The 19544-nt window shown below is 42.8% G+C and overlaps 1 protein-coding gene across 1 annotated transcript in view; it reads right to left on the bottom strand.

Annotated features, from left to right (window-relative positions):
• LOC126108156 (zinc finger protein 239-like) overlaps nt 1-19544 on the bottom strand; it is a 96515-nt gene that overhangs the window by 20206 nt on the left and 56765 nt on the right. Inside the window, exon 9 of the mRNA XM_049913400.1 lies at nt 8087-8124. Within this exon, the coding sequence (XP_049769357.1) occupies nt 8087-8124 (38 nt within the window). The remainder of the gene's footprint in view (nt 1-8086; nt 8125-19544) is intronic.

Below are 19544 nucleotides of genomic sequence, written 5' to 3'. Positions count from 1 at the left end.
GAGATTCAATGGTGACAGCAGAGGTGAAAGCTTCCCAGTCTCCCTTCTTTGAAGCCCATCTGGGTAGGCGTCCATGGCATGATGCCTGAGGTTTGACAGGAAGATGGGGAAGTGGTCATTACCACACAAGTCATCGTGGGTTCTCCAGTGGACAGATGGGAGAAGTCCCGGGCTGTGAAGTGATAAATCAATGGATGAGTAAATACCATGAGCCGCACTGGAATGTGTGGGAGCCCCAGTAATTAGGAGGCAGAGGTCGAGTTGAGACAGTAAATTTTCTACATCTCTACCTCAGCCAGTAAGCATGGTGCCATCCCACAAGGGGTTATGGGTGTTTGAATCTCCAAAAGTAGGAAAGGTTTAGGGAGTTTATGAATAGGTGTAGCCAAGACATTCAGGAGAACTGCACCATCTGGAGGAAGATATAATTGCACACAGTTATTTCCTGTGTTGTCCTTATCCTGACAGCCACAAATTCAAGGGGAGTGTGAAGGGGCACAGGTTCACTACATATAGAGTTCAGGACATAGACGAAAACTCCACCTGACTATTATATTTGCTACACTTCTTGTAACATCCCCTATAGCCACAGAAGACAGGATCTGCATTGCCTGGGACCAGGTTTTCTGGATGGCAATGTAGAAAGCAGGTGTAAGGCTTAACAACTGCCGAAGCTCAGCCAGACGGTGGAAATAACCGTGGCAATTCCACTGGAGGATGACGTTATTGTGAGGCACAAAAGGTATGAAACACTCAATGAGGCAGTTTACACCTCAGTGTCACCTGCTGCCAACGATCGAGTACCTGTGTGATCGACATCCCCTGTGCCTCAAGGCCCAGTGAGATCCAGGTCCTCAGCGCACGGCAGAATCTCCACTTCATCCTCAGACGCAGAGCTCGTAGGTAGCGGTGGTGTGGGTGCCACCGCAATGCCTTTGTTCTTGGGGGTCATTTTCTTTTTTGGTTTCTCTCACTGCTCCTTAGGTTTTTCCGGCTGGGAGGGTTTCACGGATTCAGTCTCGGGGACTGAAGAGGATTGTGAAGCCCTACAACAAGCTACCTGAGCGTGTTTCAGCCACTGGTGGATGTAAGCTTTGCCACTGGTAGGAACTTGGGAAGGGAGTGACCAAAGGGATCCTTTTCTAGCAAGAGGAGGTGAAGAAGACTTGCACTTTACTAACTGAGAAGTGAGAACTGATGTCCCTGATGGTTGAGGGGGAGAGGGGTGCCAGAGCACAGAGCAACAGGGATAGGAGTGTCCACCACAATCAAGGGGGGAAGGGTGGAGTCTGTACATGGCGAAAAGGTGCTAGAACCGTTGTTGTAGCCGAGGCGTAAGTGTCATATGCACAGGATGCAGCCTCTCATATTTTCTCTTAGCCTCGGTGTAGGCCAGCCGATCCAGGATCTTTTATTCCATTATTTTCCTTTCTTTCTGTAGAATCCTACTGTCCGGCGAGCACGGGGAACAGTGCTCTCCGCAGTTGACACAGTTGGGAGGCAGGGCACAGATTATTCGGATGTAAAGAATGTCCACAATCGTGACAGATGATGCTGGAAGTACAGCGGGAAGACATATGGCTGAACTTCCAGCACTTAAAAGTACCACATTGTAGGATGGATATATGCTTTCACATCACAGCAGTAAACCATCACCTTGACTTTTTCAAGTAATGTGTCACCCTCTAAGGCCAAGAAAAAGGCACCGGTGGCAACTTTATTATCCCTCGGATCCTGATGGACACGCCAAACAAAATGAACACCTCGTTGCTCTAAGTTGGTGCGCAGCTTGTCATCAGACTGTAAAAGAAGGTCCCTAAAATAATACCCTGGACCATATTTAAGCTCTTATGAGGTGTGATGGTAACAGAAACATCCCCCACGTTGTCACAAGCGAGTAATGCCCGTGAATGGGCATAGGATGCCGTTTTTATCAAAACTGACCCAGAGAACATTTTGGACAAGCCCTCCACCTCCCCAAACTTGTCCTCTAAATGTTCCACAAAAAACTGAGGCTTCATTGACATGAAAGATTCCCTATCAACTCTCATACATACTAGGTATCCAGGCAAATAAGCTTCACTGCCATCCTTAGCCTGGCGTTCCTCCCACGATGTGGCCAGAGAGGGAAACAATTTGGGGTCGTATTTCTTAGCACTGAAGTTAGACCTCGACCGCTTAGAGATTGCTGGTGGTGGACCACCAGCAAGGGATGACGTACTACACTTCATGGCGTGTCATCCACCCCGATACCACCCACTCCGACCAGGGGCCCTCCCCACAGGTGCCACCCAGCCTCGGCGAAGGCCACCTGGCAGGACGGCCACTGCCGGGAGTCCCGATGCCCCAGGGAGACGGGCATCTACTCCTCGGCATACGTTGGGATTTAATAGCTCAGGCATCAGCACAGAGATCCCTGTGTTGTCAGGGGGCTACAACCGACAGGGTACATGGCAGCCCCACCACAACGGACTGGCCACTGTGCTGGATATCAGGTGCAAACAAGTCCATTATCGTCATCAGTGCAGAAAACAATACTGCACAGTGGATGGAGAAAAATGCACCCAGGAATGACGCACCCTTCCCCAATTGGCTAGCTCTTCGGGAAAATTTAAAAGAATGGAGGTCAAACCCTACAGGGGACCATCACATAAAGGCTGAAACATGAGAGACTCCTTTTAGTCACCTCTTACGACAGGCAGGAATACCTCGGGCCTATTCTAACCCCCAGACCCGTACGGGGGTGTCTCGCATAGTGCAGAAGCACAAGCAATTTAAGAGTGTCCAGGTGACAGCTGTATATGAGAGGGGTGGAAGAACAGACCCACAAAATTATTGACCAGTATACTGAACATTACTTTGATGCAAAATTTTTGAACTTGTCTAAGTTTGAAAGTTATAAATGTCCCACGGAGGAAAGCTATCCACTAATCGACACAGATAAAGCATTGCTTATGCAGGACTCAGCTGGCCCTTCCTAGCACTCTCATGAGAAACACCTACAACAGGCAAGAGGCAGATTCTAAATTCCTAGATTTCTCTAAAGTGTCTGATGCCGTGCCACATTGCAGACTTAAAGGAGGGTCTGTAGGAGAGAGGACGACTGATAGAATGTCATTTTGGTGTGATGACAGTTAGCTCTAAATGTGAAAAATGTACCTTAATGAAGACGTATACACACCACCATACTTTCATGTTCAAGTACAATATTATAGTCAGAGTCACAGGAAAAGGTTGTCAATTTTAGGCTGCTGCTGCACACATGACGTCACACATTCTCCGAGAACCAGTGCACGTTTAGTAGTGTCCTGAGCACTCCTCTGTTAATGTCTTTGCCACTCCGAGCATTGAATGCGATTGTGGTGAATTCAAAAATGGTTCAAATGGCTCTGAGCACTATGGAACTTAACATCTGAGGTCATCAGTCCCCTAGAACTACTTAGCAGTTCTGCGGTTCCAGACTGAAGCGCCTAGAACTCCTCGGCCATTGCGGCCAGCCTGTGGTGAATTGTTCAGTGAATTTTTATTCGATCTGTTGTGAGTTGTCATAGCTTATGGTGGTAACTGACAAATTCTACATAAACAAGTGAAAATTTACAGGATACATGCTTCCACTTGCAGTGGTGTGCTGCTACACACACACACACACACACACACACACACACACACACACACACACACACACACACAGGTTATACGTCTAAGCTTAATACTGCAAAGAGAGATGAAGTGGAATGAATACAAGCAGAATATACACAGAACATTTGTGTAATTCATTCTCGAATACCACTCTAGTGTTTGGGGTTCTCGCCAGGCTGCCTTAGAGGAAGAAATTTAACCAAGCCAGAGGCACGCTGTCTGATACGTTGCCAATATATCAGATCGACGCTCGAGCACAGCCTCAGACAAAAATATGTGCACGATGAAGGAATTATTCAAACGGAATGGAAATCTGCAGATGTGACGTACAGACAAACAGATGATAACTATTTCAGAAAAATTGCACGATTTATTCAAAGAAGAAGAGTTCCACAAACTGAGGAAGTCAATAATTGGAAAAGTAGTTGGATATCCTCCTGAGGGATACCGTACAAAATTATTTCCAATTGCCGTGTTAGATCATCAAAATCCTGAGCAGGTTGGAGGGCTCTGCCCATAATGATTCAAATGTTCTCAATGGTGAAGAAATGAAGTGAAAAAAATTCCTGTGTGGACCATTTTACAGTTACCAGACCTCCAAAAAGTAATCATCATTTAGAAAATTAGACTATTGGATTCTTAAAAGTCCGCCTCCTTGCACGTTCGTCTGAAGGGTCCCATTATCACACAAATGCCCAGAAAGGACTTTAAGTGTGTGATGTGGCTGGTGTCTGTGAGGGTACTTGCTTTGGTATAGCTGTGCCGCCTCTCAACCATTTCCATCTGCTCGGCCAGCCACAAACACCATCTCCGATTGTCCCCAAAATGAATACCGGACCATTCTGCTGCTTACAGCATGCTACATCGATCTCACAGCCTGCAACACACAAGGAACATGTGGCACATTGTCAGAGGTACTTTCATTCGTCACCACCAAACACCGGGGCAACAATGAATTCCCGGACACACGTTCGTAGAACAATTTTTCCTCCTTTTCCGGTCTGGAATCTGTCCCTGCAGTTTGTTGATTTTAGCAATGTTGACCCTGTATTTTGGATGTGAAACCACAGGAATTTAGTTTCTTCAGCCGATGTTTCTACTGTATACCTATCAGCTGTCTTCCAAGTGAGCTGACAAACTGAAAAGAACTTGCAACCGTTATTTTAAACACAGTAGCACACGGAATACACAGGAAGTCTCACTGAAAATAAGTCAGATACTCATCATTTTAAATTTCAAGTTATCTTTTGCCCTCCACTATAGGCATACCATTTTCAGATGCTATCAAGGCTGGCTGATCCACAAGGCTGGGCAGAAGATGTCTCCAGTTCGCAAGGTATGCGCAGAGCACCAAAGGTACGTCAGGCTCTTAGTGCCCAATAAATCACCTGTAACAGAGTACTTCACGGATATTGGCCACTCTATACTGTATTACTATGTCGAAATTCTATTGTCTCCTTTTCTCATTCTGGGCCTATGTTGTGAAGGACGCAGCCTAAATTCATTTAGCAAAGGGTTTAATTAATAGAGGTAGTTGTTCCAGTTCGGACAAACAACAGAATCTAGAATGTTTTTCAATCAGATCAGAAAGACATGGCTACAGTGGAGCTCCTATCAAGCCACTGATACTCCAGCACAGACCGAGCAGCTAACAGGAGATTCAGTTCCTGCAAAGCTATTTACCACTGAATGACATCTCTGGCCCCTCCAGTATTCTGTGGCCCTCGTTTAAAATAATAATTGCGACTGCTAAAATTTCAGTGTCAGTTCAGTCAGAATACAGAAGAGAAATATATGCTCAAAACATTTGTTCTTGAAATGGAGTATCTCTGGTTGCATCCTTTAAATCCAATAGATCTGAGGGAAACTATTTGCTAATTAACCAGGTCACAGTGAACTGCAGATACAGGGGCTACATAAAGTCCGGGAACACTTTCAATTATTTATTGCACATGAACTAAATATTTTACAGATGTCATAAATAGTGCATTTTGAAGAGAAATGCTGAAAGTGTTTTCTTACAAACATTCGATATGCGAACCACGAGGGAACCAGCAGACGACAATACGGTAATCGAATTCTTGCCATACCCTTCCCAGCATTGCATTGTCGACTGTGGCGGTCGCTTCCCGTATTCTCTCCTGGAGCTCTGCTACATCACGTGGTAGAGGCAGTACATACACCAGATCTTTAATGTGTCCCCACAGAAAAAGAGTCACACAGAGTGAGATCTGGTCATCGGGAGGCCACTTCGTAAAATAGCTGTTCCCTTCTGTAGCACGACCGATCTGTCGATGCAGCACTAGCTCCAATTTGAATGGTTTCATAGACAGCTTCTGTCACAGGGCTTTCCACACTGCCACTGGAGCCATTTCAAGTTCGCGGGATGCACGACACACGAATTTCTTCATACTCCTTACAAATGTCTCTCGTATGCGCTCCACATTCACTTCACTCACACTGGGGTGTCCATTTCTCTTTGGTGGGCACAAGCAACCTGTCTTAACTAATTTGTTGTGCCAGTGGTAAACGGCCTTCCTTGTTGGTGGCTTCTTACCGTGCTCGATTCTAAACATCAATTGAACAGTTGTAGCACACTTGTTTTTGTCAGACTCCAACACACAGAAAACTCACTTCGCACCTAAATTCGCCACGTTTGCGACTAGCACCGATCGGCAAATTACCAAACTATGCTGTGCTGGTATACACGAAAAAAAAAACTTTCAGGGTTTCTCTTCAAAATGAGATATGCAGATATCTGTATAATGTTTGGTTCTCGTGCAATAAATAATTGAAAGTGTTCCCAGTCTTTATGTACACCTTGTATTTCCACCAAAAACTAGAAATACAGATGATTACAGTTGCACAATTGTTTCCGAATGTGCACTAAAGCGTAGAAGTGGTTACTCGAGAGTCAGGAAGTGCACAGGCATAGGAGCAGCTCAGCTGAATCTGTCATCGCTCACACACAATCTCCTAAACACCCACATGTCAACTCCACTTCCATCTCCCTCTACATACATACTACACAAGCCACTATATGGTGCGTGGCAGAGGCTACCTTTTATTGCTACTCCTACGGCAAAGAGAGAGAGAGAGGGGGGGGAAAATGACTGTCTACATGCAAGGTTATGAGCCCCAATTTCTTTTATCTTCATGGCCCTTACTTGAAATGTACATTGGTAGCAGTACAGTCATTCTGCAGCAAACTTCAAATGCCAGTTCTCTAAATTTTCTTAATAGCATTTCACAAAACGAACGTTGTCTTCCATCCAGGGATTCTTACTGGAGTACTAAAATTCTAAAAATTGTACACACACACACACACACACACACACACACACACACACACAGACAGACAGACAGACAGACAGACAGAGGGGGCGGGGCTGCATTCTAAATCCATGAAACTTAATTTGTTTAGGGCAAATATTATTAAACTTTCACTACTTGAGCTAGTAGACAAAACTTTTACCACATGGATACCCAACTTTACAGAAATGACATTCAGACTGTACAACACAGGATTTGCATTGTTATTAGTGTCAGTTTCTTCACTTCTTGTTACATGCTAGTACTGGTACACAACACGGGACTGAACTACAAGCATCAGTGTGATTATAGATGCAGACAGTTAACATGGGTCTAGACAAGGTTGGCAGGGCTTTTAGTCTTAAAGCTGTTTTAGCAAAACAACAGTCCTGCTGCTCTTGGAGAGTTGCGATGCGTTAAAGGAATACAGAGGGGTCCTGTTCCCACAATGGGATTGTAGAACACAATTTCGAAGTTTGAATTAGCCGGCAATTTGAAAACTGCTCCAGGGAGAGGTCAACAGCCAATTGTGTCACAAATTGTTGAAGTTACTGTCGTCATGGGTGAGAATGCTGGACGTAATGTGTAGTCTTCAAGCTGTGCCAGAACTGCATCATGACACTGAACATTTCATGGTCCACCATTTGAAACGTGCTGTTGACAATTGTGAAATGGTATCTGTACAAACATCCAGGCTGTTGGGGATGTAGATTGTCATCACACTGAGTACTGTTTGTAAGCTGGAATGTAAACATGGTAACCGATTGACGAAAGTTACCTTCTCACGCGTGGAAATTAAAACATCTTTCTTTTGATGGTTTATCCATTATTTCTCTTCCACATGTCCTTACAAATGTTTCCATAAAGTTTCATTGTCCTATAGTCACTCTTTTTACAGGGGCCCCGTCAAGTAGCTAAAGGTTAATTATTGGTGAAAAGTTAATTATTGCCACCCTGTGCTTTAGTTTGGTTGTATTCCAGGCATCTAGGGTGTAGAAAACAAAGCAATGGATGCTGACCAGCAGCAGGTTTTATGTAGGAGGGTAAACTGCTATGTCTACATTTGCATCTGCCCCCAATCCCATCACCCCCCCCCCCCCCCAAAAAGAAGATAATAGCTAGGCACGGAACTTACCTCCTCCTTGATGACCTCCTCAGTGTTGGACCCGGTACCTGCAACAATTTGCAAAATTAGTTCAGTCGTATGATGACAGACAACAAGCATATCACACTAAAAAAGCACACAAGAGATGAATGCAGACTTTCTCCCATGTTCTAGAAGTGAGATTAAAATTCAGGGTCCAAGGACATCAATGCTACTAATTGATGACGGCACTGCTCTGTTCAGTTTTATGCAAAAGAATTACAGGATTTGTTAAATAAACCTAACACAGTAAGCACAGAATACGCAAAGAGCAAGCCACAGAAAGGTGAGTCATGAAAAGTATTAAAAATGTGGTTAGCATTAAATTTATCAATTTTTTTTTCTTTATTTTAGCATTTCAAACAAAGATACACACACATTTTTGAAATTACGTACGGAATTATCAATTTCATTCATTTTTCCATGTTGAATAAACTGTCAACATACTCATGTTCTCCACAAAACAAAGATTATGTCTTCTGTAAGCCATACCACACTAGCGGCTAAGCCTTCAGTGCCCAGACTGACAGCAAATGACTGAAGCTTTTGAAGCACATCAGCTCGAACAGATTTTTTTTGTCCACTACAGTGACAAATACACTTCCATAAAGATTCTTCAGGAAACAAAAACTTATCTCACGGGATTCACTTCCTTGCTGCTTATGGTAAGTTCTCAGTAATCTTATCTTTCGGCTTCGGAGTTGCTGACAGCCCAAGTGTGCAGCCCCAAAAATTTCCATTACATGCTTTTTTGTCATTCCTCATTTAACAGCCGCAATAACCACCACCTTATCTGTGAAAGTCAAACACTTTTACGAAGTCATTTCTACATGCTGTATGAAGTTGTGCTGTGTTGAGAGAGCACAGGAGCGTCACAAAGAGATGAGCACTTGAACAATCGACAGTTTGAATTAACTAGTGATAGATAGCTGCCAATCTCAAATTAAGATCATTTGCGGGGCATTTTTCATGACAGTCACTTTAACATTTCGAGTGCACCAAAACACAGGATTATAACAATGAAAACAATCAATTATTGATCAAATAATTTAATTTGGTACATAAAAAAATCTACTCACCAAGTGGTGGCAGGACACATCAAACCACAGTTTTAATTGGCAACTTTCAGAGCCAGTGGCTCCTTCAGGCAGAAGGGTGAAGGAAAAGGACTGGAGAGGTCTAAGGAAAGGAGTAGATTTCAGGAAAGTCACCCACAACCGCCGGTCAGGGGAGACTTACTACACAGGATCAGAAGGAGCACAGGATTAGTTTGATTTACTGAAGTTTTTTTCAAGGGAAGCGACAACAAGTTTGATTAACAATAAATTTCGTTTATCGAGGTTTGAATTAAGCCAACTGTACACTGAAAGGAGCATAATGCATGACGGATGACACAAGGAGAACATAAGAAATACATTAACAGGACATGTATACAAGGGGGAGACCCAAAGGAAATGGAATTTTTGTTATAAAACATTCATTTGTGAACTTTTATACAATTCCTTCAGTCACCTTCAAAGTACTCTCCGTCAGACGGCAATGCACTTGTCCAGTCATTTTCCTCACTGATTGAAGCATGTCTGGAACTCTTTCAACTTTGACATCGTCCAGTGCCTTTTGGGGAGTTGTTTTTGCTGCCTCCACATCATAATACTTCTCTTAACTTTTCCCATTTGCAGGAATAGGAAAAAGTTGCACGGGGCTAGGTGTGGGGAATATGGAAGGTGGAGTGACAGACCATCCATCAAATGCCAGCAGTGACTAGAATGGACTGTGAAATGAAAATGGACTGTGTAAAAATTGGGACTTTGTACAGGTGCTGTTGACTGTGCAGCTGAGCACTCCATAAACCAAACATCAACATCATCAAATGCCAAATAGTGGGCCTTTCGTAAGGGCGTGTGTGTGGGAACATTGTCACGACCAACAAACCAGTCATCTGACTGCCAATGTTTCGAGCATTTCCTCCACACAGCCTCTCGCAGATGTCTCAAAACTTCCAAATAAAACTAATGGTTAACAGTCTGCCCAGAGAGTACAAATTCTCAATGCATAATTCTACGAACAACAAAGAAGATAATGATCATCTTCATCATCTTCAAATTCAACCTCACTTGCCAAGGTTACTTTTTTGGTCTAGGAGAGTTGGGAGTCCTCCACTGGTTTGATGCTTGCTAGGTTTCTGTGCTAGGTTTCTGGGTCATACGTGTAACACCAACTCCCATCACCTGTAAAGACTTCGTTCAAAAAGTTTGGATCACTTTCAATCTCTTATCAAGTCCTGGTACACATTCACGTGCACAGTTTTTTGCTCCTGTGTGAGAAGATGCAGAACAAATTTAGTGGCAGACCGTCTCTTGCGCAAACTTTCTCTCAAATTTCACTGGCACGAGCTCCAACCCACACCTGTGTGATGAAATTTGGTCGCTCGTGAAACAATGCTTCTTGATTTTTTGTCAGATTTTTTTCAACATTTCCCCTCATTTCGCTATGTTGCAGGAAATCCAGAATGAGTTTGCTCTTCAACACTCGTCTCATCATGTCAAAAGTGACCAAACCAGTTCAAAATATTCATGTGGCTCTTAGAATCATCCTGGAAAGCTACTTTACTCTGGTGAGTCTCCTTAAAGTTGCCGTAACAACTTCATAAGCAGAGCACACCGACAGTCAGAGAAACACTACGCTCACATGTTCAGTTACACACTGATGCCATTTGTACAGTTATTTTGTAAAGGCTTCTACTAACTCTGTCTGTCAGGAGAACTGGGCACTACGAATGGTAGCACTCTCTCAGTCCAGGTTTTTTTGTGTTACCTCGTACTACCAAATGACTATCCCAGTACCTGCAACCCAGTAATAGCTGCAGGCAGGCTGCCGATCTAATTTGCTTCCCGGTGCAACAAATATTTTATTTTCAATACTTTGCACAATTACTGACTGAATTTAAATATTTAAAATGCTTTCATAATTCACCATTAAGAAATTCAGTCCACAAAGTAAATAGGTTACAAACCACTTGAGGGGCCCCACTGTAGAATGCTGTTGATGATTATTGGTTTGTGGGGCGTTCAACTGTGTTGTCATCAGCACCCATACAAAGTTTCAATTTTTAAACAGTCCATATTTTTTCATGAGAACAACACGAACATCCAGTCCCTGAGCAGAGAAAATCCCTAACCGGGCCGGGAATCGAACTTGGGACCCCAAGATCCAGAGGCAGCAATGCACACTAAACCACGAGCTGCGGACAGAATACTGTTGAAGTGTGTCTGACCCGTGTTGGTTACTACCAGCAGCAGATACAAAACATATACGAACACTGGCAACACAAATGGTCACAGGTTTGTTACACCCATGGAGGAATGTCATGGAGACAATGAAGAAACAGAAATGGCAGGTTCTTTAAGACAGATGCAAATTATACTTTAAAAGGCCAGAGAGAGAGAGAGAGAGAGAGAGAGAGAGAGAGAGAGAGAGAGATCCTTCTCATGCTTCGTATGCCATGGCAAGAGACTAAACCCTAACATGCAGTAACACGCTAATTCCCCTGTGCTAGGCACTATGGTGGTTTACATAGTATGTACAAAGACATAAATAAACATGTGACTTACTACCTAGGAAAAAATACTGTAAGGCTGGGATGCACTTAGTACTTCAATTTGTGGGGTCAAGCATGTAATCAAAACACCTGCAGTAATTTTAACCACATTTGGTATGTATATGACATATTTTAATACCAAGTGTATAAGGCACCCCTGGCACCATTAGGAATGACAAACGAGACACATACGAGCGTGGGCAAGCAAAGAGATGGCTTTTACAAGTAATACTTATTTACAGAAGCTCAAAACTTAGCACAAACTTCAATGCAAGTTAGTTTCCACAACAAAATTGTTTCGAAAGTTGGCAGAAAATCCAACGAGATTTGGCTGTACGAAGTGGCTGTACGAACTATACCAAACGGCAAGACGGAACAGATACCTTCACCGCAAAGTAGTAACTGTAATGTTACCAATGACAGCATCACTAAAGCGGAATTACTTAAGACGGGTTCCTGAAATTCCACCACCAAAGACGAAGCAGTATATATTCCAGAATTCAAGTCAGGAACAGCTGCTAAAATAACTCCTTTAGAAGTACATATCTTCAGTAAGCAAAGCAACCGAAGTCACATACACACAAATAATCTTTTCCAAAGTGTAATCCAATTAGGTCCCTTTCAGAGTATGCCGATGAAACAATGTCATTTTTAGCTGTTAAATACCACTGCTTGCTCTACAAAATGTGTGTGCCTGCTGACTGGAAAGACACAAAGGTCACATCAATAAGCAGGAAAGGAAACAGAAGTAATCCAGTGAATTACATATTACTATCACTGACAAATTTACAGTAGTGTTTTAGAACAAACACTGTTCAAAGATTACAAAAACTGACTAAGAAAGTTATTGACACATAACCAGCATGAATTGCAAAATGAATTAGACAAGATACCAGCAGGGTGCAAAAAGCAGTAATTGCCCTAAATACACTCCTGGAAATGGAAAAAAGAACACATTGACACCGGTGTGTCAGACCCACCATACTTGCTCCGGACACTGCGAGAGGGCTGTACAAGCAATGATCACACGCACGGCACAGCGGACACACCAGGAACCGCGGTGTTGGCCGTCGAATGGCGCTAGCTGCGCAACAATTGTGCACCGCCGCCGTCAGTGTCAGCCAGTTTGCCGTGGCACACGGAGCTCCATCGCAGTCTTTAACACTGGTAGCATGCCGCGACAGCATGGACGTGAACCGTATGTGCAGTTGACGGACTTTGAGCGAGGGCGTATAGTGGGCATGTGGGAGGCCGGGTGGACGTACCACCGAATTGCTCAACACGTGGGGCGTGAGGTCTCCACAGTACATCGATGTTGTCGCCAGTGGTCGGCGGAAGGTGCACGTGCCCGTCGACCTGGGACCGGACCGCAGCGACGCACGGATGCACGCCAAGACCGTAGGATCCTACGCAGTGCCGTAGGGGACCGCACCGCCACTTCCCAGCAAATTAGGGACACTGTTGCTCCTGGGGTATCGGCGAGGACCATTCGCAACCGTCTCCATGAAGCTGGGCTACGGTCCCGCACACCGTTAGGCCGTCTTCTGCTCACGCCCCAACATCGCGCAGCCCGCCTCCAGTGGTGTCGCGACAGGCGTGAATGGAGGGACGAATGGAGACGTGTCATCTTCAGCGATGAGAGTTGCTTCTGCCTTGATGCCAATGATGGTCGTATGCATGTTTGGCGCCGTGCAGGTGAGCGCCACAATCAGGACTGCATACGACCGAGGCACACAGGGCCAACACCCGGCATCATGGTGTGGGGAGCGATCTCCTACACTGGCCATACACCACTGGTGATCGTCGAGGGGACACTGAATAGTGCACGGTACATCCAAACCATCATCGAACCCATCGTTCTACCATTCCTAGACCGGCAAGGGAACTTGCTGTCCCAACAGGACAGTGCACGTCCACATGTTTCCCGTGCCACCCAACGTGCTCTAGAAGGTGTAAGTCAACTACCCTGGCCAGCAAGATCTCCGGATCTGTCCCCCATTGAGCATGTTTGGGACTGGATGAAGCGTCGTCTCACGCGGTCTGCACGTCCAGCACGAACGCTGGTCCAACTGAGGCGCCAGGTGAAAATGGCATGGCAAGCCGTTCCACAGGACTACATCCAGCATCTCTACGATCGTCTCCATGGGAGAATAGCAGCCTGCATTGCTGCGAAAGGTGGATATACACTGTACTAGTGCCGACATTGTGCATGCTCTGTTGCCTGTGTCTATGTGCCTGTGGTTCTGTCAGTGTGATCATGTGATGTATCTGACCCCAGGAATGTGTCAATAAAGTTTCCCCTTCCTGGGACAATGAATTCACGGTGTTCTTATTTCAATTTCCAGGAGTGTATAAGCAGTCTGATGTGCTCCATATGAGTACTAAAAGAAATTCCATAAGGAATCAGTTACATGTAAATAAAAAATATAATGGTTGTAGATTTAAGTTAATTCCTCAGGATTACTGTTACAAACAACTTTAAACTGGAAGCATCACATACAAATTGTGGGGATGACATTTCACTGGCAGGGCACTATGATACAACAACAAACCTAATATAGAGACTGCCTACAACACCCTGGTCTGTCCTCTTCTGGAGTACTGCTGTTCATGTGGTGTGTTCAGCAGATGAGGGCACTGAGAAATTCCAAAGAAGAGCAGCTTCTCCTGTACTACCACAAAAGTAGAGGACAGAGTATCACAGATACGTCAGTTGGTATGACAATCATTAAAGCAAAGAAGTTTCTTGTTGTGGCAAGATTTTTTCACAAAATTTCAGTCACCAACTTTCTCCCACAAAAATGAAAATATTTTGTTAACTCACATTTATACAGGGATAAATCGCCATTCGAATAAAGTAAGAGAAATCAGAGCTCTTGTGGAAGGATTTAAAATCCTTATGTTTTGAATGCTCCACTCTATAACAGCAAATGGGAAAAGAAATCTGACGGTGGTTCTATGAACCCTGTGCCAATCAAGTAAATGTGAAATGCAGTGTACTTAAGTCATGTAGATACAGAAAATGTAGATACGTTTCATTCTTTTCACCATCTAATGTAACACAAATAGTTAAGAAACTTGACAACTGGTTATGAATCCAAGATACAGTATTACGAGTGACCTGGACAAAATAGGAGCAGAAACTGGGCACACAAATGCGGGGTTTGTGGAAGTCTTTCAGTGCTGTGATCGGCCCTTGGTAAACACTGCTGTAAGGCATGTTAACACTGAGCTGAACAGGGTTCTCCAGACACCGGCAAAATCTTGCAGAAGTGTTGTTCCAATTGATTCTATTGGTAGGTGGAAATACACTGCACGCAGCCTGCACCTAAATAGGAAGGGGAAAGATAAGTTAGCTTCTCTACTAGCAGATACACTAAGGGGGGCCACAGTCACACAAGGGATGATCCCTGTGGTTAATGGGACCAGGCAGACAGGTTTTTAGTTTAAAGCCAAAGTCCACAGAGACAACAGTCAAGAAAAATAAAATAAAAGAAGCTTCATGTACTCTAAATAGGGATAAAGCAAAGGGTAGTATCAATTCACTTCATCAAAATCTCAGGAGAATAAAAAATAAAGTAGATGAGCTGTTCGTGTGTTTAGATGATGTCAAAAATCAGAATGACCTTTATATACTTTGTCTGAACAACACGTAACTGTGGGAATGGAAATGACAGTACGAATGGGTATCATTTAGATTATTACACTTGCATATCTAGCAAGGATAAAGGAGGAGTTGCTATTGATGCAAAACATGGATGTAAGTACAAAACTGTAGAAGTAAGTAAATTTTGTGGCAATCAGTACTTTGAAGTTTGTGCATGTGAACTACAGCTAGATAATCTAGTGTTGATATTAGCAACAATGTACAGGTCCCCATTAGAAGATTGGAAGCTATTCACAAAAAAAGTAGACTCCATATTATGCTGTCTGTCAGACAAAAAAGTTATTAATCTGTGATGATTTCAATGTAAACTTTCTGGGCATTCTGATAGGAAAAGTGAACTAGAAGTGTTATTAATGCCATATAATTTAGAATAAGTGATCAACTTCCCCACATGTATAGCTCCAGACAGCAGATAATGTATTTGTACAGCAAGAGGATGAAAAACTCACACGTGCTTTCCCTGTGATAAATGGATTGTCAGACCATGACGCACAATTGATTAACTTATAAAACCTAGCAGAATGTACAGTTCAGAAACCTAGGATAATGGAGTGTATTCGAATTAAATCAGGTGATGCTGATGGAGTTAGATTAGGAAATGAGACACTTAAAGTAGTAAAGGAGTTTTGCTATTTGGGGAGCAAAATAACTGATGATGGTCGAAGTAGAGAGGATATAAAATGTAGACTGGCAGAGGCGAGGAAAGCGTTTCTGAAGAAGAGAAATTTGTTAACATCGAGTATAGATTTAAGTGTCAGCAAGTCGTTTCTGAAAGTATTTGTATGGAGTGTAGCCATGTATGGAAGTGAAATGTGGATGATAAATAGTTTGGACAAGAAGAGAATAGAAGCTTTCGAAATGTGGTGCTACAGAAGAATGCTGAAGATTAGATGGGTAGATCACATAACTAATGTGGAGGTACTGAATAGAATTGGGGAGAAGAACAATTTGTGACTCAAATTGACCAGAAGAAGGGATCAGTTGGTAGGACACGTTCTGAGGCATCAGGGAATCACCAATTTAGTATTGGAGGGCAGCGTGCAGGGTAAAAATTGACAAGGGAGACCAGGAGACAAATACACTAAGCAGATTCAGAAGGATGTAGGCTGCAGTAGGTACTGGGAGATAAAGAAGCTTGCACAGGATAGAGTAACATGGAGAACTGCATCAAACCGGTCTCTGGACTGAAGACAACAGCATCATCATCATCATCATCATCATCATCAATAATGCCCCCACATGCAGGAGAACAAATTTTTCCTGTTAACTGACTCTCAGCAAGGACAAAAAATTTACGATGATATGATGAAAATTTTCAAGAAGATTAAGATTTGTCATTGTACAGTATGAAAGCAATTTTTCCCAAACACACTCTGCTAGTGCTGTATGATATCTATTTTTATCATCAGGTAAAGATTTTGATCAAGAAACTTCAAATCTGTTCTTATCACATCGCGAGATTTGGCAAAATTAAGCATTACGCATGGTTCGTTGACAATGTGTGATAAGAGAGAATCTTTTATGAATGCAACCCGAGTATGTTTTACTACAGAAACGTTTTGAATCAACCCCATAATTGTAAATATGTCACATTCATAAAGTGCACAAGATGCTCAGAAAATTACTGCTTCCTGTTTTGCCCCAACACGTCTAACTCAACAACTGCAAAATAATCCACATAAATAAAAATTAAATGTTTGTCAGTAAGCACATCAATTGAGAACAGCAGAAAAAGGGTTCATAATAGCCCAATAAGGTTTTCAGGGAAAGAAAAATTGGAAAAGTTGCTCAGAAAATTCAGGAAAACATGAAACGGCTTGTTTCCATTGAATATTTCTATGAACTCAAGGCTAAAACTCTCAGTTCAAATGGTGGATATGTGTAATTCTTTTTTTCTTTTTTGTAGTGATCCTGGAAAAGTTTTCAGGGTAATAAAATTTGGGACAACGGGAAAGGAATGTCTGAAAATTTGAACAAATTTCCGTATGCACACTAGCTTAACTGATGATGGGCTACATGATGACTTACCTGGTTGATGCTTTTTTGTTTTGTTCGGTGTGCTCCTGGAATGGAAATAACTCATGGGAGCAGCTTGCATTCGCAATGACAAACAATTCACAAGGGCATTAACACAGAAAATCCACACTTCTCTCATGGGCAATTCTATGTCGTCTGTTGCGATGCCAGAAAATCATCAGATATGTTTGTTTTCGCAACAAACAACAAAACAAAAAATTTTGTGTATCACAAAGCACAGCAATGGGCGATATGTCGGAGGAAGACAATCGAAACAAGAGATTTCTTTGTGTTAGTTATTTATTTTAAAATTGATCTTGCAGTCTAAAGCTAAGTGTAAATAGAGCGTCTCGATATTCATTGCGACTTCAAATTTAATGGAAGATAAATAATGGAAGAAAACAAATTTGTTTGACATTAAATTCTGACTTAATTCAATCAAGACTTCAGTTTTGAAACAAAATCCGTGTGGTTCCACATTGACCACATTCCAACTGCATGACAAATTTGCCACTGGAATACTTCTGAATGTGCTACTCCTCAAAACCAGTATCCATGGCCACAATCATTGACAGATACAATGATTACTCAAAAATACATTTTTTCTCCATTTTAATTTACACGTTTCCAATAGCTTTTCACAAAGCCACAAAATGATTGCAAACAAATTTACTGAAATTTGGGCAGGTCAACATCTGTTTGGGCAGCTAATCAATATGAAATTCCTGTGTATGTCTTACAATCCCCTCCTGGAAATTTATTTGCAGTGCTAAATTTTTCTTCATCTTTCCTTTTTGTGCCTTATAAAAGAATTACTAAATACAGTACACTGAGCATAATTTTGGTTATTTGTAGTGGAACAGAAAAATTCAATATTAAAATAAAGTTCCTGCACAGGGGCTCAACCCAATGACACGCTGATTATTGTTCTGTAGTTTTTCTGCTGCAGCATCTGCTGCCTGGAAACTATGCCAACATAAATGGCTCATGCTTCACCCAACATGCACTAAAAATGTTACTTTCTTTTTTTAAGTACTTGGCCATCTGGAGCTCCCATTTCTGTCACTCATTTCCCACAACTAGTCTTTAGTCCTATCACGAGATTCACCTGCCTCCTGTTCAAGCTCAGGATCGCAGAACTTCTCTTCAAACAAAGCTTCGGCATCATTAGCTTCCACGTGTTTCGTTTGGGATCTTAGTCTAATATTCCGCATGTTGCCTCCTAATGTAGTTTCTACTTTACCGCTACTTTACATGGCATAGTTAGGATAGGTTCCAATCCAGCAAACTGAATCATCTTTTCTGTCCTGGCCAGCCTACCAGCTTGTTCACTGCCGGGTTTCCCGAGTGACTGGGGACACCACAGCAGGTTTACCCTGTTTTCACATAGCCTCACAAGGTTACATGGCATTCTGCAACAATCTTTGATCTTGTCGCAGATGGAGGTGGAGACTTCAGAGTTGCTTGGCTGTCCGAACAAATGTAGATGCCACAATTTTTGTAGCAAAGATGTAGATTTTCCTCCACACAAGCCAACAGCAAATATTTCCACCTGGACTCCTGTGGCCAGCTTCTCTAGAGAGACTACTCTAGTCTAGGCTGTACCCCTTTATCCCAGCCTCGGCACAGAAGATAATGCTGAATGATTTTACACGGTCTATCAACATTAATCCTCAAGCAGTTGCACCTATGTATAAAGTGTGCCATTCCATTCTTGTTTTACATTTGTGAGCCCAAAGTTGTTCAGTCATAAGTCCAAGTGAGCAGCAGTCTCATAAAATAAACAGTGAGATAAGTGAGAAAAAAAATTACAATCTGTGCAAGAAAATAACGTAGATTACAAGCTAGCAGCGCAATCCCATAATGGTGCAGTTGTCTACAAGATAAGTAGCAATCTAGTAAGTGGTTGGCTGGGATCTGATGCAACTGCACTGTTTAATGCTTCGAGTGGATCAGCGAGTGGTAGAACTTGAATGTGGCAACTGAGTGATATAGTAAAAGTTTATTTTGTTTGTTTGTTTGTTTTTCTTAGTCCAAAGACTGGGTTGCTGCAGCTCTCCTCCAAGCTATTCTAGCCTGTGCAAGCCTCTTCATCTCTGAATAACTACTGCAACCTACATACTTTTGAATCTGTTTACCTCTACGATTTTTACCCTCTGCGCTTCCCT

The sequence above is a fragment of the Schistocerca cancellata genome, chromosome 11, assembly GCF_023864275.1.
Source record: "Schistocerca cancellata isolate TAMUIC-IGC-003103 chromosome 11, iqSchCanc2.1, whole genome shotgun sequence".
NCBI classification, from domain to species: Eukaryota; Metazoa; Arthropoda; class Insecta; order Orthoptera; family Acrididae; genus Schistocerca; species Schistocerca cancellata.
This window is presented reverse-complemented; position numbering and strand designations above follow the sequence as displayed.